The sequence below is a fragment of the Talpa occidentalis genome, unplaced genomic scaffold (genome assembly GCF_014898055.3).
Source record: "Talpa occidentalis isolate TD23 unplaced genomic scaffold, MPIMG_talOcc4v2.1 talOcc4.6, whole genome shotgun sequence".
NCBI lineage: Eukaryota > Metazoa > Chordata > Mammalia > Eulipotyphla > Talpidae > Talpa > Talpa occidentalis.
In genome coordinates this window covers 40,516,087-40,537,655 of record NW_023604972.1, presented here as the reverse complement: position 1 = coordinate 40,537,655, position 21,569 = coordinate 40,516,087, and the positions used below count along the sequence as shown (strand labels likewise).

Below are 21,569 nucleotides of genomic sequence, written 5' to 3'. Positions count from 1 at the left end.
ATAAAACAATTGAAAATTCTATGAACATCATCTAAATTTGGAAGTATCTTTAAACATACATTAAACATAATGTGTAGTTCATGAATTAGAAGGCAAACAATCTATGTAACCACAACACAAGGAATAAACACAGCTATCATTCTTTTGGCCCCTCCAAATTTTTATACTTAAATTAGCAACTATCCTAACTTCCAACTTGTGTTGGAATGTTTTTGAATTTTGTGTAAATGGAATCCTACATATTGTAGTGAATTGTGTCATGCTTCTTTTGTTCGACATTTTCTGTGAGAGAATTTATAGTATTTTGTGTAAATGTAATTTTTAAAGTCACTATAGAATGACTAGTCTCTTGTATATATCTATAATGAATGTACCCATTCTACACTTTACAGACCTTTGGATGTTGCCAGTGTTTGAATATTAGAAATGATGCTGGTATTGGGCCTCCCTGGTGGTGCAAGGGGTTAAGCATTGCACTATGAAGCAATCTGCAACCTAGCAGCACGAGTTTGATTCCCTGGCTGACCTGGGAGCTGCCCACATGGCACAACAGACCTCTCCTATCTCACCCGCTGCTCCCCTCAGCAGTGTAATTCAGTCAGTCTGCCTGTTCTGTTCCCCACTCTGTCTCTGGTGAATCCTCTCACCCACTGTATCTCTGGCCTGTATCCCAGCTCTTGTATGCATAAATAAATAAATATTTAAAAAAAAGGATGCTGTTATGAACTAAATTATACATGTCTATTGGTGTAGATGGATTTGCATTTTCTTGACTATACTAATGTTGAGTATACCCCTACCTGAAGATTTAGTACTCACACACATCTGCTGTATATATCTTCAATATTAGTATATAAAGTCATTTGGTTTTCCAAAGTGCTATCACTAACTTATGCTCCTCCTAGTGGTGGTGTATGAGAAATCCAGTTGTTCTAAATCTTCACCAAGACTTGTTATTGTCAGGCATTTTAATTTCAATAATTCTGATTAGTGTGTAGTAGTATCTCATCATGGCTTATATTTGAATTTTGCATTATAGAAAAGGTTGAATGCTTTTACATATGTTGGTGACCTGAATATGGTCAATGTCTGGAAGATATTCTATTAAATTCTAGACCTTTAATATATTGTCGTTTACTATATCAACCTAAAAAACTTATGTATAGCAAAAGAGAAGTAAAAAAGAAGTAAAACTATCACTATTTGAAGACAATATGATAATATAGAGAACACTAAAAACTCCACAGAAAAACTATCAAAATTATAGACCAGTTTAGTAAAATAGCAGGAAACAAAATCAAACACAAAAATCAGGATACTTCCTACATGCAAACAATCAATCCGAAGATTGCAATCAATCTGAAGAAACAATCTGAAGATTACAATAACCAAAATGAAGACACCCTACAGATTGGGAGAAAATATTTTCACTCCATACAACTGATAAGGGACTTATATTAAAGATCTACAAAGAGCTTACACAACTCATCAAAAACAAAGTAAACAACCCAGTCAAAAAGTGGGTTGAGAGCTAAAAAGAGCTAAAAAGACACTTCTCCAGAGAGGAAATGCAGATGACTTTTAGGTATATGAAAAAATCCTCAACATTCCTTATAATCAGGGAAATGCAAATCAAAACCGCAATGAGATACCACCTTATATCAGTGAGAATGGCACATAGTAAAAAAAACTAGCAATAATAAATGTTGATGAGGATGTGGTGAAAAAGGAACTCTTCAACACTGCTGGTGGGAATGCGAACTGGTCCAACCACTATAGAAATCTGTGTGGAGATTCCGCAGACTACAAAAAATGGAACTACCATATGACCCAGCAATTCCACTCCTAGGGATCTACTCAAATGACACAAAAAATCCTTAATTCAAAAGGACACCTGCACCCCTAAGTTTATTGCTGCCATATTTATAATAGATAAGACTTGGAAACAAGCTAAATGCCCAAATATAGATGACTGGATCAAGATGTGATACATATACACAGTGGAATACTATTCAGTAATCAAAAAAAAGATGAAATCATGCCATTTGCAGCAAACTGGATGGAGCTAGAAGGGATTATGCTCAATGAAATAAGTCAGAAGGAAAAAAAAATATAAAATGGTTTCACTTATAGGAGGAACATGGGGGAATCAAATAATGGATCAAGGAAAAAATAATAAAACACAACACAACAATACAAAAATAAACAGACAACTATAAATCAGACATTTTGCAAGGGAGGGGAAGGAAGAGGGATCAAAATGGGGGCTGGAGGAGCACAAAAATCTATGGTGATGATGCATGGGTGAATTGGTGGTGTAAATTCTATGGGGACTACACCTGAGAAAAGAAAACAAACACTGTAAAAATAAAACAAGAAAATGAACAATGATGTAAAATAAAAAAAATGTTACTGAGATGTATGTCATGGAGTTTTTGTCTATATTTTTTTCTATATATTTATGGTTTCAGGTCTTATACTCAGATATTTTATCCATTTTGAGTTGGCTTTTGTGCATGGTGTGAGGTTGTAGTCTAACTTTATTCTTTTGCAAGTAGCAGTACAGTTTTCCCAGCACCGTTTATTGAACAAACTGTCCTTGTTCCATAGCATATTCTTTGCTCCTTTGTCAAGGATTAGTTGTCCATAAATATGGGGGTTTATTTCTGGGTTTTCTATTTGATCCATTGGTCTGTGTGTCTGGTTTGTTCCAGTACCATACTGTTTTAATTATTATGGCTTTGTAGTATAGTTTGAAACCAGGGAGTGTGATATCTCCATTCTCCTCCTTTTTAGTCCCTGGGCTATTCATGGTGGGTTTTTTCTCCTGTGGTTCCATGTGAATTTCATCAATATTTGTTCTATTTCTTTGAAGAATGTCATTGAAATTTTTATCAGACTATCACTGAATCTGTAAATTGCTTTTGGTAGGATGGCCATTTTGATAATGTTAATTCTTCCAATTCATGAGCAAGGTCTGTCTTTGCATTTCTTGGTGTCTTATAGTTTTATTTAATAGTGTCTTATAGTTTTATTTGTATAGCTTCTTCACCTTTTTTGTTAGGTTTATTCTCAAGTATTTGATTTTTTTTTTGTTTCAATTATAAAAGGGATGGTTTTCTTGATTTCTTCTTCTTTGGATTGATTGTTTGCATGTAGGAAGGCTCCTGATTTTTGTGTTTGATTTTGTTTCCTTCTATTTTACTAAACTGGTCTATAATTTTGATGGTTTTTCTGTGGAGTTTTTAGGGTACTCTATATTATCTTATTGTATTCAAATAGTGATAGTTTTACTTCTTTCCCTATTTGAATTCCTTGTATGTCTTTTTCTTGTCTTATTACTTTGACTAGGACTTCCAGTATTATGTTGAAAAGCAGTGGTGAGAGTGGATATCCTTGCTTTCTTCCAGATCTTAAGGGAAAGGCTTTCAGCTTTTTGCCTTTGAGGATAATATTGGCTATGGGTTTGTCATATATGGCTTTTATCATATTAAGGTATGTTCCTTCTATACTGAGGATTTTAAGGGCCTTCATCAGAAATGGATGTTGAACTTTGTCTAATGCTTTCTCAGCATCTATTGCTATGATCATATGATTTTTATTTCTCTTTTTGTTGATGTGTTAGATTACATTAATTGATTTTTTGATGTTGAACCATCTTTGTGTCATGGAATAAATTCTACTTGATTGTGGTATATTATCTTTTTGATGCATTGTTGGATTCTGTTGGCTAGGATTTTATTTAGGATTTTTGCATCAGTGTTCATTAGGCAGATTGGCCTGTAGTTTCTTTTTGTGTGTGTTATCCTTGTTTGGTTTTGGTATTAGTATAATGTTGGCTTCATAAAACATATTTGGTAGTATTCCTTCCTTCTCAATTTTTTGAAAAAAATTGTGTAAGGTAGGCACCAGTTTGTTCTAAAGTTTGGTAGAATTCATTTGTGAAGCCATGTGATCCTGGGCTTTTGTTTTTGGGGAGTGTTTTGATTACTATTTTCAATTTCACTGCTTGTAATTGGTCTTTTAGGTGTCCTGTTTCTTTACCTAGCTTTGGACGATTGCATAGTTCTAGGAATTTGTCCATCTCTTCTAGATTGTTGAACATTTTGTATATAATTGTTTATAATATTCTCTGATTCTTTTGATTTCTGCAGTATCTGTTGTAATTTCTTTTTCATTTATGATCCTATTTATTTGTGTTTTCTTGTGTATTTTTCTTTGTGAGCCTGGCTAGTGGTTTGTTTTATTTTTTCAAAGAACCAATTTTTGGTTTTGTTCTTTTGGATTGTTTTTTTAATTTCTATTTCATTTATTTCTGCTTTGATTTTTATTTTTTCCTTTCTTATACTTGCTTTTGGTTTTTTGGTTGTTCTTTTTCTAGTTCTTAGAGATGGAAGATTAGTTTGTTTCTTTGAGTTCTTTTTTCTTTTTTGATGTGAGCCCATTTTGTTATATACTTTCCTCTTATTACTGCTTTTGCTGTGTCCCATACATTCTGGAAAATTGTGCCTTATTGTTGTTCAACTCAAGGTATTTTTTATTTCTGAATTTTCTGTATTTATTTGATAAGTTTTTGTGTTTTCTTTCATTTCCTTGAATTTCTTTATCATATCAATTTTGAACTCTGTATCTGGTAGGGGAAAAAACAACTTTCATGTCTTTGTTTTTGGATCATGGAGATTTGTTGTTTCTCTGTGGTAAAATTATTTTCTTGTGGAATCAAGGTGCCATGGGCTGATTTTCCCATCTCCTGATTTTATAGCTTTCTAGGTTGCTATTTGTTCAAATGTCCTAAGGTTGCTGACTGTTCACTTTTTCATCAGATGGCACTGAAAGTTGGGGAGAACTTAGCTGTAGCTGCTGAGTCAGAGGGTGGGGGAATGATCTGGAAGGATCCACTCAGTTGTTAAAATAGTATGTGAGCATGGCTCATGTTTCTGACACCACTGATAGCCTCTGCTTTGGTTTTCTAGACCTGAGTCTCCACAGTCAGTAGGTGGTGATTTCAGCACTACTTGACAGGGTCAGCTTGAGTCCTTAGGGCATGGTAGAGGGGCAGTGCTGCTCTGTGTCCTGTTCTTCCCTGGGGGCAACATTTCCTCATTCACCTCTGTACCTCAGTTTTTATCTCCCGACAGTCAAGTGTGTGTTTCCATACCAAGCATTTCACCACTCTCTAGAACTACCAACCTAACATGGGAGCATAGGCTTGCACCATTGGTTTCTGCCTCAGCTCACTTTTTCCAGTCTCAAAGGAGTAGTCTATTATAGGAGATATATGTTATTCTTTATTCCCACCTTAGCTGTTTCTTAAATTTTTGGATTTGCTTATGCATCCTCTTTGTTCTCAGTGAATGTCAGTAGTTGAGTATATTTCAAGTTCTGCCAGGGCCCCAAAGGGAAAAGACTCTGAGGCACCACCTTTTAAAGTACTGGGGAGTACTTTCAGGGGAGTACTGGGAGATGGGTTTTTTTGTTTGCTTTCTCTACATTGAGCCCCAAGAGTATAGCCTTTGAGAACTGTTTGTTTGCTGTTGTCCTTTTGAACTTGTGAACATAAGCGCTGCTTGCCAATAGAGTCAAGCAGTTAAGGCATGTTCATTAGGCAACAGCTACAAATGCTCTAGACATATGCACAAGCTTTTATTTTTGGAGATGTCAGCAACCTGATTGAGGCAGAGAGAGAGAGCAAGCTTAAAGATGAAGTCTGTTGGTCTCTGGTTTCTGGAATTATGTAAGTCAATCCCCTATTATGTGTATTAAATGAGAGCCTGACCTATAGTCATTAGTATTTAAGATAAGTATTTCACAGAAATATTGAATATTTCAGTCTGATGCCTCTGTGTTTGGTTCTGCTGTTAGTCATGGTACATCCACAAGAATCCTTTAAAAACTATTATTCTCTGTAACCTGTGGATCTTGTGGCATCAAACTCCATTGACATTCTAAGCTAGTTTTGGGTGCCCGTATCTCAGATGGAAATCTCCAAAATGGGAGAGCAAATTGAGGGATCCAAAACCCTTTATTCCTTGGAGAGAAGCTGGAGTTGTAACTCCCCTTCCTGTTGTGTTACTGTACTGGGATGTTATGGTGAGAGCGTATCTTAGTCTCTTCTGTTTCTATGTGTTTTCCCTGATGTGTAGGAGTTACCTGGCTTTGTTTCTTGATTTATTTCAGAGGAATTTATTCCATATGTAGTTGATTCACTGTGTCATAGGAGGGGATGAATTCAGGAGTTTCCTTATGTCACCATCTTGAATTGGAGCTCTACATTCTTCTCTAATTTACTCTTTACCCAGATTCTTCAGAAGGGACTCATGGCAGCAATATACTTTGGATTCTTCAATTTTTAAACACTATATCTGCAGTTATTTTATTTGGAACTCAATTTGGTTGACTATGTTTTGGCTAACATTTTATTTCCTTGAGTGTATTTAATATTTTACTCCATTGTTTTATCATACAGTATAGCCATTAAAAAGACTAATGTCAATCTAATTTTTTTCTTGTAATTTGCTCTCTTTGACTGAATGCCTAAATGACTTTTTTTTTTAAAGATTTATTTATTTATATAAGCATTGGGTACAGTCAGAAGAATGGGAGGGTGAGAGAATTCACCAGAGCCAGAGGGTTGAGCAGAGCAGGCAGACTGACGAAGTACACTGCTGAGGGGAGCAGCGGGCAGCCTGAGAGGTCTGTGCACCACGTGGGACCCTCGCCTGGCGGCCAGGGATGGAACGGTGCTGCAGAGGCTGTGGGCAGCTTTGCAACCCAGCGCTCAACTGCTGCGCCACCGGGGATGCCCCCTAAATGAATTTTTTTTAAATTAAAAGTCAGTAGTTTCTCTAGAATATTTGATAATGTTGGCTGCTCTAGGTTCGATATAGCCTTTACATGAGTTATTTCCAGCCTTTTATTTCAGCAAATACTACATTTTTAAATTAATGAAATTGTATTATTTCATATCCTTGTTAACATTTTGACAATATAGAATTTCTTGAAGTGTAGTTTTAAGTTTTTGTTCAGACTTATTGCATCAATTTTATTTATTTATTTATTTATTTATTTATTTATTTATTTATTTTTGTGGAACCCTCGCCGGTGGCTGGGGATCGAACTGGTGCTGCAGTGCCTGTGGGCAGCCTCGCAACCCAGTGCTCAACTGCTGAGCCACCAGGGGAGGCCTTGCATTAATTAATTTAATTTAATCTTAATTTTTTTTAAAGATTTATTTATTTATTTATACAGGCACTGGGTACAGTCAGAAGCGTGGGAGAGTGAGAGAATTCACCAGAGCCAGATCGTGGAACAGAACAGGCAGACTGATGAAACACACTGCTGAGGGGAGCAGCGGGCAGCAGGAGAGGTCTGCGCGCCATGTGGGAGCCTCACCCAGTAGCTGGGGATGGAATGGCACTGCAGAGGCTGCGGGCAGCTTCGCAGCCCAGTCTCAACCACTGCGCTGCTGGGGAGGCCCATTAATTTTATTTTTTAAGGCTACTTATGTGTGTTGTCTCTTCCTTCTTTTCCCCTTAATTCTCTTAAATCTTTTAATTTTACCTAAAAATGTCTTTTTTGATTGAAACATATTTTCCTGTTTATTTCTCTTTTATCTATCTATCTGTTCATGCATTTTATTTCTAACTCTTACTGAGTTTTGTAAACTCTTTCTTCAAACTTTGTGCTTGTCCAGTCATTTTTCCCTGAGTTTTTCTATTTTTGATTTATGTAGTTCTTTCATAGTTTGTTTTTTCTCGAAGCTTTTACTTTGTTTTGAGTACAGAGTCAAATATGCCATCTGTTTTTGGCTGTGTATTTCTGACATGCCTTCCTGACTCATAGGATCATTATTTTGATGATTATTCTCTTTTTTTTTTTTTTTTAAGATTTATTTATTTATCTATCTATTTATTTATTTATTTATTTGTACAAGCACTGGGTACAGTCAGAAGTGCGGGAGGGTGAGAGAATTCACCAAAGCCAGAGCGGGGAGCAGAGCAGGCAGAAGGACCGAAGTACACTGCTGAGGGGAGCAGCGGGCGGCAGGAGAGGTCTGCGCGCCATGTGGGACCCTCCTCCGGTGGCCGGGGAGCAGCCGGGGATCTCTTTTAAAAAATGGTTTAAACTGGTTATTTTAATTATTTTTGGTGGCTTTCTATGTAGACCATTTTTATTCTGTGAAGGAGAATGTAAACAGGAAAGAATTCCTAGGCTCTAGGGTTTCTTCTTCTATTAGAATCATTAATTGTTAACAAATTTCGGTTTTAAAAATGTGAGCACTAAAAAACCTCAAATAGCCAAAGCTCTCCTGACTAAAAAGGAGGAGAATGGAGGTATCACACTCTCAGACTTCAAACTGTACTACAAAGCTGTAATAATTAAAACAGTATGGTACTGGAATAAAAACAGACACACAGACCAGTGGAATAGAATATAAAATTTAGAAAAAAAGCCACACATACATGGGAGGCGGATCAACATGGTGGCAAGGAGACGCTGCGAGTAAGATCTCCCATTTAAAAAGTTAATTGCCAGTCCTGCCTGCAGGCCGACGGGGTTCAGGAACACGGTGGAGGGGCTGGGGATGAAAAGACTCGTGCACTCTCTTGGCTGGAAGCAGGAACTCTCTTTATTTGAGGGGAGGGGCTATATATATATCGGAAAGACTGCGCATGCGCTTTTCGTGGCTTTGCAACATCCGGTTACTGTTGCATCAGCCTCCGCTGACTCATCCTTGGGCGGAAGCGACCACCACCCCAGGTCCCCCTGCTGGTGTAAGCCTGGTACTGACAGCTCCCCCGTTTTTACTTTATTGATGGGGGGGGGGACACACACTGGGCCTGTCTTAGGTTGTAGCAGTCGTACTCACGTGCTTACCCGTCATAGCCACCCACTACCAGGATCCTAGGTAAGGTAGTGGAGCTGTCTTAGGTTGCTACGGGTACACCACCATCTTACCCGTCATTGGCCTACAGGTGGTCAAGGGCAATGTTTATCCACACCCTGGGATTTTCAGTGGGCTGTAATGGAGAATAGCGCACATTTTGGAGAGCTACTTGCAGATTTTTCGTCTATTCCACTGGCACCACAGGATGTAGAAAATGATTTCCAGGCAGAAGAGGATTGTACCTAGGAGTGATATTGCTTCCCCCAAGGATTTTGTCAGTCCCCAGGCCTTTGAAAGCCAGGGGAGGGCCTGATCAGGATTATATACCGAAGCACGGATGTTGTTAATGGTTAGAATTTGATTAGCCAATTGTGCAGTAAAATTGAGAAAGGTTTGGTTCCACGGGCCGCATAGGTAGGCATTAAGGGTATGAACTTGAAAGGAATAGTTGAAAAGGATGGCAGGTGTAACACACGTGAAGGCATAAGTAGGAATACAAGGAACATGAGCAGTTAAAGTCAATAAGTCAATTTCTTCCTGTATTAAGGAAACTTGTGGATTCAACTGGAGTAGTCCAACTACGAGATGGTTGTTGATGGAATTTTGTATGAGAAAGGTGCTGGAGACTCTGGAGTAGTCCGGCTGCGAGATGGTTGTTGATGGAATTTTGTGTGAGAAAGGTGCTGGAGACTCTGGAGTAGTCCGACTGCGAGATGGTTGTTGGTATCTGCGTTGAGTACAAAGTTGGATAGATCTAGGCCACCGACCACCGCGGCCGCAGCTGCCAGCGTCGAGAAGACGGAGATCAAGGTGCCAACAACCAGTGCTGGACCTGCTTGTTGATTTCGGATGATTACCTGAGAAGCAGACTCAGACACATTGACAGGCATAATAATGACCTTAGGGAAACACATGACAACAAAGGAATTGCTGAGGGTTCTGGACCAACAAGAGGAAAGGTGACAGCTACAATTGAGGGAGGATTGATTGTTGAACGATAGATTGAAAGACACTATAGAAGGGAGTCCAGTGGTGGAACTGGTAGACAAGAATGATGGGAGAATACCCCCCTTTCTGGAAACCGGCAGAAGGAAAGGGGGATTATTAACTATTGTCCAATGAATCATGTTGCAAAGGAGGGGGGGTGCTTGCAGTTGGAGGTGGAAGAGTAGTAGCAGGTGGAGGATCATTTTCAGAAGGTTTGGAGAGCGCCTCTTCATTGGGCGGATCGGAGGGCAGACTATGAAGTAAGCGAGTCAGCCGAAGAGGGATCCAACGAGGCTGAGGTTGACCTGGAGGAAAGATACAAAGGGATCCGGGCGCCTCGGCAAGGACCGGAGCCGGTGGTTGCCATTGAAGGGAGTGGGGCTCTTTCCAAACAACTGAGCGGATAGAATGACTGGTCTGTGTTTGCCAATGGACCTCCGCTCTTGTTAATTTAGTTTGGGTGTCCAAGGAGGCAAAATTAATAGTAAACAGAGCCTTGGACAGGCGAATGCGAGGGTCTGGTGGGGTGGAATTAGATTGTTTTTGTATTTGATTTTTTAAGTGTTGATGGGCACGTTCTACGAGAGCTTGTCCCTGAGGATTATAAGGAATACCTGTAATGTGAATGATATGATGGTCAGAGCAAAAGGAGGCAAAGGATCGGCTAGCATAAGCCAGACCATTGTTGGTTTTGATAACACGAGGCCGTCCCATGTACGCAAAGGCCTGCCACAAATGTGAGATAACATCCTTTGTCGCCTCCCCTGAATGAGGGGATGCAAAGAGGAGGTGTGAGTGAGTATCAATGGAGACATGGACAAAGGATTGGCATCCAAAATGAGGAATGTGAGTGACATCCATTTGCCAAATGTGATTAGGAATAAGACCTCTTGGGTTAGCACCCTGGTAAGATGGCGGTGTAGGACGGAAAGGTGCGCATTCTGGGCAGGACAGGACAATTTCTTGAGCCTGAAGCCAGGAGAGTCCAAATTTAATAGCCAGGGAGGAGGCACTGGTATGAAGATTGGCATGTTCTTGTTGAGCTCCATGAATAGCTGGAAGGCAGAGTGTGGGCTTGGGGGTAGTTCTAGTAAGGAGGTCTGCCATTGTGTTACCAAGAGATAATGGTCCAGAGAGAGTTAAGTGGCCTCAAATATGTGCAATAAAGAATGGGTGGGAACGGGACTGAATAACAGTTTGTAGATTTTTTAAAATGGTCACCGCCGAGCTGGAGGCCGAGACATAGGGGGCCATCTCCAGTAGTGGGACGGTCCAGGCCAGGTATTGACTATCCGTATATAAATTAATGGGAGTGTTGTGGAAAATTTGTAAAGCCACCATAATGGCCGTAGCCTCAACGATTTGGGCAGAGATACTTGGGACTGCAAAAGAGTATTGGCCCCTAGAAGAAACCACTGCGGCTGTGCCGTTGGAAGACCCGTCGGTGAAGATGGTGAGTGCCTTTGGGATAGGATTGGTGCGGGTGACCTTAGGGAAGCAAAAGGGATGATGTTGGAGAAAGGTGACCAAAGGGGATCATGGGTAGTGTGAGATGAATTCCCCTGGGAATTGAGTAGCACAGAGAATCCAATCTATATCAGAAGAACAAAGGTCTTGTATTTGTGGCTTTGTGTATGGCACAGAAACGGTTGAAGGCAAATGACCATAAATGGTCAATGATTCAAAAAGAGAGGCCCGGATCAGTTGAATTACCAAAGTGTGGTAGGGGGACACAACCCGTTTAGGAGAGACTGATAAATGGGACCATTGGAGTGGACCCTCCTGCCAAAGCAGTCCAGTGGGAGTGAGGGCGCTTGCAAAGATGAGAAAGGAAAAGGGTTTGGAGGCGTCAGTATGGCAAAGAATGGTGGACTGTCAACAAGAGTTAACCTGTTGAATGGCTGATTGGGCCTCAGGGGTAAGTTGGCGAGGTGCCGTGGGAGAGGGGTCACCCTGTAAACAATCAAACAATGGTTTGAGCGTGTCCGTGGGAATTCCCAAAGTTGGTCGAAGCCAGGCCAAGTCTCCACAGAACTGTTGGAGCTGATGGAGTGTATGAATGTCCTGAGTGATCAACTGTCCTTTAAGGGGCCAGAAGGCCTCCGGAATGAGAGAGAAACCCAAGAATTTGAAAGGAGGCTGTAATTGAATTTTTTCTGGGGCTATTATGAGATTAGCCTGTTGGAGGAGATGGAAGATTTTATGAAGGGCCTCTTGAAGTAATGCCTCTGTGGGGGCGGCCAACAAAATGTCGTCCATATAGTGGACAAGATAAAGTTGTGGAAATGTTTGTTGCAGTGGTGTCAAGACCGTAGCAACAAAGACCTGGCACATGACTGGGCTGTTAGTCATTCCTTGAGGAAGACACACCCACTGGTAACGGTCGGCTGGACTGATATTATTGACAGATGGAAGGGTGAAAGCAAATCGAGGGGAATCCTCGGGATGAAGAGGAATGGAGAAAAAACAATCCTTAATGTCAATGACGGCCATGGGGAAGTCCTTGGGGATTCCTGAGGGGTCGGGAAGGCCTCGCTGAACCGGGCCAAAAGGGACCATGATTTTGTTAACTTCCCAGAGACCATGTAACAATCGCCAGCTGCCAGAGGATTTTTTGATGACAAAAAATAGGGAAGTTCCATGGGGAGGTGGAGGGAACAAGGTGTCCGGCCATTAGTTGATTCTTAACAAGAGAATGAGCCGCCTGTAGTTTTTCTTTAGATAGGGGCCACTGAGGGATCCACACCGGGTCATGTTTTTTCCAGGTGATTTTAAGAGGAGCCGGAGTAGAAGGCGGATGTTCAGTGGCCCCTCCTAAAAAGGGGGAGTAAATCCCAGCCCAGACTTGTCTTTTCCCTGACGGATTTGGGAGGATGGTATGGAAACAGGCAAGGGATCACCCTGAAGGTTTTTTCCCAGCCCTTTGCCAGGTGAATAACCACTTTTGACCATGGAACGAGTCGCTGGGGAGTTTGTGGTAATGATTATATCCATAGCGGACATAACATCCCTTCCCCACAGATTCATGGGAATATGAGGGAGGACATAGGGCTTAAAATACCCATTGTGACCTTCCTCTGAAGTCCAGTGTAAATGACGAGAACTGGGGGATGGATGGGAGGCTGATCCCACCCCCTGAATGGAAGTATTAGTTTGAGTGAGTTTCCATGCAGATGGCCAATGATTTTGAGCAATGACGGAAACATCAGCCCCAGTATCCAAAAGACCCATGAAGTGTTTGCCCTCTACAAGAAGGGAAATCATTGGCCGACTGTCTAATTGGAGAGAAAGGTTGACACAAACCGGAGGAGAGTTTTTAGCTAGGCTTTTCAAAGGTTGAGACTGACAGGTCTTGATGTGAGAATGAAAAGGAAAAGGGATTGAGCCACGGATTGTCCGGGGGAGATAGAAACTACTCCCTGTGTGGCCATGGCTAAAATTTGAATTTCTCCTGAGAAAGAAGGTTCAATGATGCCTGGAATGATGGACAATCCCCTTATAGCAGAGTGCTTGCGTCCTAAAACAAGGGCAAAATGGTCAGGAGGCATGGAGCCATGAATTCCCGTGGAAATAGGTTGGACCCCCATAGCAGGTGTTAAAAGGGAAGGGGATTTTATTGGGACGTCGAATCCTGGGCTGGAGGGCCCAGCTCGTTGGAGCTGGCTGAAGAGGGAAAGAGGCTGTGAGGAAGGTGGGTTTGGCTCGCCATGTAATTCTGAGGAAGGTGATAAGAAGCTGGAGGTGGAACTTGATTGTATAGCCCCTGAGAGAGGGAGGCCTGGGGCCTTGGAGTCCCCCTTGAGTTTGACTGACGAGAAGGAGTTATGGGTGAGCCAGTTTACATCAAATTTTGAACGGCATTCATTAGCCCAATGGAGGCCCTTTTTGTAACGAGGACAGGGACCGGGAGGTCGCGGACGTGTAAGGGCACTCCCCTGTGGCCAGGAAGTGTAACTATTAGGACGGGAGGGGCATTCATTGCGGAAATGGCCCGTTTGACCACACCCAAAACAGGAACCGCCTCGTGTGGGGTGCTGGGCTGACGGCTGCAGAGCCGCCGCCATGATGGTGCCTGTAACGGTAGCCCCATCAATATCCTTACACAAGCGTATGTACCCAGAAATATCCTGTTTATCATTCCATGGGCGAATGGCCTCCTGGCATCATTTGTTAGCATTTTCAAATGCCAATTGTTTGACTAGTATAGAGGTAGGCTCGCCCTCACCCATAATTCGAGAGGCTGCTGTTAGAAGGCGAGCTACAAAGTCAGCAAATGGCTCTGAGGGGCCCTGGAGGATTTTTGTAAGGGATTGGTGAGGCTGTCCCCGGGATCTCAGTGCCTTCCAAGCTGATTTTGCTGCCAAGGCCACTTGAGCAAAAACAGCAGGATTATATAAACATTGTTGCTGATTAGTACTATAATTGGGACCCTCCCCTGTTAACATTTCTTTAGTTTGTTGGGGAAAACCTCTTTGAATATTGGTTTGAGCATACTGGTCACAGAGTTCTGTAAACTGACCCTTCCACAAAAGATAATCCCCCGGGCTCAAAACCGCGCGGAAAGTGTCCTTCCAGTCATTGGGTATCATAATAAAGGTTTCAAAGGTGTCTAACATTTGGTGAACAAAAGGGCTCTGAAGTCCATAGTCTTTGATAGATTCTTTTAAGAGCTTGAGGTCTTGGAAAGGCAGTGCCGAATGTTGCTGGACCTGCTGTCCCTGATCATTTTGAACAACCAAGACCGGGCAGGCCAGAAGGGATTCCCAAGAATTTTCAGAGTTGGAGGGTACAAATCTCGAAAGAACAGAAGTTAGGGACTGTATAAGCCCAGGAAAGTCTGGGTCAGAGCCATGGGAGTTGAGTGGAGGGGCAGAGGGGAGAGTGGGCGGGGAGGGATGCCGCCGATTTTTGGTTGATGGGGGTGGTCTATCATAGGGAGGTGGATGGTCTGTATTGTCCTCCACATTCCCCTCATCTGAAGAGGAATCTCCCCCTGGATTTGAGGATTGAGAAGGGGGGGGTTTCCGTGGCTGAGCTTGCTGTGGCCGAGTATGTGGCGGGTGTTTTGCTTTCGGACTGAGCTGCGGAGTGCAATGCCTCAGCCACTAGTTCATAAGCAGCTGCTCCCCCGTCACTAAGGGCATCATGGACTAGCTGCCACACAGAAATAATAAGGGGGGGGGATAGTTTGGGGTCCGTAAAGGTCCCTGTAAAGAAGGAAGTCCGCTTTGACCTTTTCCCAGTTTCTTACTGAGATGGTGTCCTGCTGAAAGAACCATTTGCTGGTATTTGCGAGGATTGAGACTAGATTATGAAGGGTCTGAACCTTAATGGGAGTTCCATAATGTTTAAGCAGAAGTTGTAGGGCTCTAACAAGTTGGCCCTTGGACATGGTATTGCCCATGATGCCGATCACTTACCTAATCCTTACCTTACTGATTGATCGGTCCCTCAGAGGATCCCTCGTACTTGTGCCCCACGTTCGGGCGCCACTTGCCGGTCTTGCCTGCAGGCCGACGGGGTTCAGGAACACGGCGGAGGGGCTGGGGATGAAAAGACTCGTGCACTCTCTTGGCTGGAAGCAGTAACTCTCTTTATTCGAGGGGAGGGGCTATATATATATCTTGGAAAGCCTGTGCATGCGCTTTACGTGGCTTTGCAACATCCGGTTACTGTTGCATCAGCCTCCACTGACTCATCCTTGGGCGGAAGCGACCACCACCCCAGGTCCCCCTGCTGGTGTAAGCCTGGTACTGACAGTTAATAGGGAGGAAAAGCGGCAGGTCCCAGTGAGAACTGGGACACGGAAGATAAATGGACGACTCCAGCAAACTACCTGAAGAAGAAAGTTGCCATAAAAGAGGACTAGAAGGGAGGAAAGTGCAGAACCCTGCTACCCTCCCCCACCCACAAAGTCGGCACTCTCCGACCAACAGAAAGGAGGAAAAAACAAACTAAAATGACCAACAAGAGCAAACTATGCATCAAGCGGGACTGTGAGTGGAAAAGAACTATTTCAGCCACCACACCAGTGAACTGGAGCTGTGAAGAACCCTGCAGGATTCACCGTGGAGGTGAACGAACGGCTCCAGGCGCCATTAGAGAAAAACAGAGACCCCCAGAGACATGCACACAGCCCCGGGCCAGCCGGTAAGCTTGCATGGAAAAGCGGCGTGCTTGAAAAGCAAACGCGGATCACAGCTGCCCAGGTCCCCACGCCTGCTACCTAGGCTTGCGGGGAGACGCGCGGGGGCCCTCACTGAGGTGAAAGTCCCTCACTGAGTGATCAGGAACCAGGCGCCCAGGCACAGGAGTGGGGTGCAAAAGACACCATTTCTGTGGACACTGAACTGGGCTACAGCCCGCATCCTGTACCTGGGGGCTTTGGAACTGAGACCTGGGGCACAAAATTCAGGGCGTGGGTTCTCCACGATGGTGGGGCACAAGGCAGATACAGAACCCCAAAGCCGTTGAGGTTTACCCTACCATTCCCGCTCTGTTCCCTGTCCCACGGGGTGAAAAAAACAGCTCCCCAAGGACACTAGGAGAGATCTCTGGCACCACCTAGTGACAAGAAAAAAAGTCACACCCCATAGAAAAGGGACCTTTCTTCAGTAAAAACTGCTTGAAACCAGCAGAAGGCTCCTGGAGGAGCCAGTGGCCAGCTGGGAAGTTAGCCCACGCCAGGTCCCTTCCGACCAGCAGTCTGAGCCCAAAAGGTGAGCGGGCACCCACGGCCGGGGAAGACCGGGTGCACAGAAGAGTGTGCCTGAGACAGGACGTGCAGGGATTGTGTCCCGCATCGCCATTTTAGAACAGGGAAATTTTTCAGTAAAGACTGACTGAAACCAGCAGAAAGCTCCCTCAGGAGCCAGAGGTGAGCGGGGAAATTCACCCACACCAGGCCCCTTCTGGCCTGCAGTCCAAGCACAGAGGAGGAGCGGGAACCCACCGCTGGGGTAGACCAGGCACAGGGGAGTGTGTCCCCATATCGGCATTTTAGAACAGGGACCTTTCTTCAGTAAAGACTGCTTGAAACCAACAGATGGCTCCCGGAGGAGCCAGAGGGGAGTGGAGAAGTTCACCCAAGATGCTGGCCAGTCCCAGCAACACAGTGTCCCAATGCAAACGACAAATTAGAAAACAGACAGTAGGGAGTAGAAGAACCACATGCAACCTAACAACTCCTCAGGACAAAAGCACACCACAAAAAGAAAACCACCCCCCAGATTGCAACGAGAGTAACTTGGAAGAACTTGGAGCCTTCCAGAAAGAGAATTTAAAATTGCCATGATTAAAAAAGTGACAGAACTCATAAAGGAAAATAATAAGAGAAAAATAATCAACGATCAGAAGAATGAAATTGAGTCCCTAAAGGGGGAAGCAAAAGAAACGCAGGAGATCAAAGAATTAATGGAGGAACTGAAGAACTCTGGGAAAAGCAGTGAAAGCAGATTAGATGAAATGGAAGAACGAATAAATACTTTTGAAGACACAAAAATAAAAAGAACCAAAACAGAAAAGGAAAGAGAAGTACAAAGGAAAAAGACCGAAGAAAGACTTCGGGAACTATCTGACTCCATGAGGAAAGGAAATATAAGAGTTATAGGAATCCCAGAAGGAGAGGAGAGAGAAGTAGGAACGGAGAAAATATTCAAAGAGATAACTGAGGAGAACTTCCCAAAAGTGAAGAAGGAGATGAAGATTGATATACAAAAAGCCAGAAGAACACCAAACTTCCACAACGAAAGGAAAAATACAGCAAGACACATAATAGTAATGCTCCCAAGAATCCAGGACAAGGAAAAAATAATGAAGCTGACAAGAGGGAAAAAACAGATAACATTCAAGGGAAAACCAATCAGGCTGACATCAGACTTCTCCGAAGACACACTAGGGGCAAGGAGAGAGTGGAGGGACATAGTCAACAGACTCCAAGAAAACAGATGCCAACCAAGAATACTGTATCCTGCAAAGCTCTCCTTCCTCTATGAAGAAAGAATAAGGACCTTCCCAGACAAAGAGAAACTCTTTACAACTAAACCCCCACTCCAAAAAATACTACAAGGAATCCTAAAGCCAGAACCTCAGAGGGACGAATAACAATGAAAGAAGGCCAAAAAAAAAGTTATTAAAAGAATAAATAAATAAAATCAAAGGAAAGACAAAAACAATGGCAAATACAGATGCTAACATATCAATATTAACTCTAAATGTAAATGGACTAAACTCTTCATTAAAAAGACACAGAGTTGCAGCCTGGATTAAGAAACAAAACCCAACCTTTTGCTGTCTCCAGGAAACACATTTAGCTACAAAAGATAAAAATAGACTCAAAGTTAAGGATGGAAAACAATCCTACAAGCAAATGGACCAAAAAAGAAAGCAGGAACAGCTATACTTATATCAGATAAAACAGATTTCAAACTCAAAAAGATAAAAAGAGACCTCAATGATCACTACATTATGATCAAGGGGAGAATACTTCAAGAAGAAATAACACTCATTAACATATACTCACCAAACGAAGGAGCACCAAAATATGTCAGACAACTATTGTCATCTCTGAAAACAGACATCAGAGAAAACACATATGTAGTGGGATACTTCAACACACCACTATCAACAATGGATAGCTCAACGAGACAAAAAATAAGTAAAGATACTAAAGCTCTAAATAAGGATCTAGAGCGCTTGGGCTTACAAACATCTATAGAACACTAAACCCCCCAAAATCGGAGTACACATTTTTCTCAAGCGCACACGGATTATTCTCCAGGATCGATCACATACTGGGACACAAGGCAAACATCAACAGATACACCAAGATTGAAATCATACCAACCATCTTTTCTGACCATGAAGGCATCAAACTAGAAATAAACCATAAAAAGAAGGCAAGGAACTCTCCTACCTCATGGAGATTAAAAACCACACTACTGGAGGACCACTGGACTAATGAAGAGATCAAAGAAGAAATTAAAAAATTCTTTGAATTGAATGACAAGGAGGACACCAATTTCCTAAATGTATGGGATGCAGCAAAAGCAGTAATAAGAGGAAAATATATAGCAATAGAAGCTCACATCAAGAAACAAGAAAGAACTCAAAGAAACAACCTAATCTCGAAGCTCAAAGATCTAGAAAAAGAACAACAAAAAAACCCCAAAACCAGTAGAAGAAAAGAAATAATAAAAACCAAAGCAGAAATAAATGAAATCGAAACTAAAAAAACAATCCAAAAGATCAATGAAACCAAGAGCTGGTTCTTCGAAAAAATCAATAAAATGACAAACCCCTAGCCAGGCTCACAAGGGAAAAAAGGGATAAAACACAACTAAACAGGATCACAAATGAAAGAGCAGAAATCACAACGGACACAGCAGAAATCAAAAGAATAATCAGAAACTACTATGAACAGTTATATGGAAACAAGTTCAACAATCTAGAGGAGATGGACAAATTCCTACAACTCTACAATCACCCAAAGCTAGATAAAGAAGAAATAGAACACCTAAACAGACCAATTACAAGCAGCAAAATTGAAATGGTAATCAAAAACCTCCCCAAAAACAAAAGCCCAGGACCTGATGGATTTACAAATGAATTCTACCAAAGATTCAGAGACGAATTAGTGCCTATCCTTCACAAACTCTTCCAAAAAATTGAGAAGGAAGGGACAATACCGAACACGTTCTATGAAGCCAACATTACACTAATACCAAAACCGAACAAGGACAACACAAAAAAAGAAAACTACAGGCCAATCTCCCTAATGAACACGGATGCAAAAATCCTCAATAAAATTTTAGCTACCAGAATCCAACAATGTATCCATAAGATAATTCACCACGACCAAGTAGGATTCATTCCAGGGACACAAGGATGGTTCAACATCCGAAAATCAATCAATGTTATCCAACACATCAAGAAAAAGAAATATAAAAACCATATGATAATATCAATAGATGCTGAGAAAGCTTTCAACAAAGTGCAACACCCATTCATGATAAAAGCCCTTGAACTTTTTGGGATACAAGGAACATACCTCAGCATCATAAAGGCCATCTATGACAAGCCAACAGCCAGTATCATTCTCAATGGTGAAAAGCTGAAAGCAATTCCATTAAGATCTGAACAAGACAAGGATGTCCACTCTCACCACTGCTTTTCAATATAATGCTGGAAGTCCTAGCCAGAGCAATAAGACAAGAGAAAGACATACAAGGAATCCAAACAGGAAAAGAAGAAGTCAAACTATTTGCAGATGATATGATAATATACATAGAGAACCCCCAAAACTCCACAGAAAAACTAATTCAACTCATCAATCAGTTCAGTAAAGTGGCAGGATACAAAATCAACACGCCAAAGTCAGTAGCCTTCCTATACACAAACAATAAATCTGAAGAGAAGAAATAAAAAAAACCATAACTTTTATTATTGAAACAAAAAAAATCAAATACTTGGGAATAAATCTAACAAAAGAGGTAAAGGACCTATACAAAGAAAACTATAAAACACTGTTAAAAGAAATAGAAGAAGACACAAAGAAATGGAAAGACATCCCCTTCTCATGGATTGGAAGAATAAACATTATTAATATGACCATCCTACCAAAAGCAATATACAGATTCAATGCTCTTCCAATCAAAATTTCAATGTCATTCTTCAAAGAAATAGAACAATTATTGATGAAATTCATATGGAATCACAAAAACCCTGAATAGCCAAAGCTCTCCTGAAAAAAAAAAAGAAGGGAATTGAGGCATCACACTCCCAGACTTCAAACTATACTACAAAGCCATAGTCATCAAAACTACATGGTATTGGAACAAGAACAGACATACAGACCAATGGAATCGAATAGAAAATCCAGAAATAAACCCACAGATTTATGGTTAACTAATCTTTGACAAAGGAGCAAAGACTATGTTCAATAAATGGTGCTGGGAAAACTGGGTTGCTACATGCAAAAGAATGAAGCTTGACCACTACCTCACACCATACACAAAATCAACTCAAAATGGATTAAAGAACTAGACAGAAGACCTGAAGCCATAAAATACATAGAAGGAAATGTAGGTGAAACACTACGTGACATGCACATCAAAGACATCTTTACAGACACATCACCCAAAGCAGTGATAGTGAAGGCAAAAATAAACAGCTGGGACTACATCAAATTAAAGAGCTTCTGCACAGCAAAAGAGACAATAACAAAAACAATGAGAAACCCCACCAACTGGGAGAACATTTTTGCACACAACACTAATGATAAAGGACTGATCACAAAAATCTACAAAGAGCTGATGAGACTCAACAACAACAAAGAAAATAATCCCGTCAAAAAATGGGCAGAAGAGCTAAAAAGAAACTTCTCTGAAGAGGAAATGCAAATGGCCAACAGGCATATGAAAAAATGTTCAACATCACTTGTAATCAGGGAAATGCAAATCAAAACTACCATGAAATGCCATCTTACACCTGTGAGAATGGCACATATTAAAAAAACTAGCAACGACAAATGTTGGCGAGGTTGTGGAGAAAAAGGAATTCTTCTGCACTGTTTGTGGGAGTGCAAACTGGTCCAACCACTATGGAGAGCTGTGTGGAGATTTCTGGACCTACTAAACATAGAGCTTCTATATGATCCAGCAATTCCACTCCTAGGTATTTACCCAAAGGACACAGA

General features: G+C 41.8%; 2 protein-coding genes across 5 annotated transcripts in view; one reads left to right on the top strand and one right to left on the bottom strand.

The window, feature by feature from the left end:
• Window positions 1-21,569, top strand: part of CSN2 (casein beta) — a 308,148-nt gene that overhangs the window by 47,533 nt on the left and 239,046 nt on the right. The window lies entirely within an intron of this gene.
• LOC119260320 (endogenous retrovirus group K member 25 Pro protein-like) lies at window positions 12,689-13,138 on the bottom strand. The gene has a single exon (XM_037529302.1). The coding sequence runs from the start codon at window positions 13,136-13,138 to the stop codon at window positions 12,689-12,691; it is 450 nt and encodes a 149-aa protein (XP_037385199.1).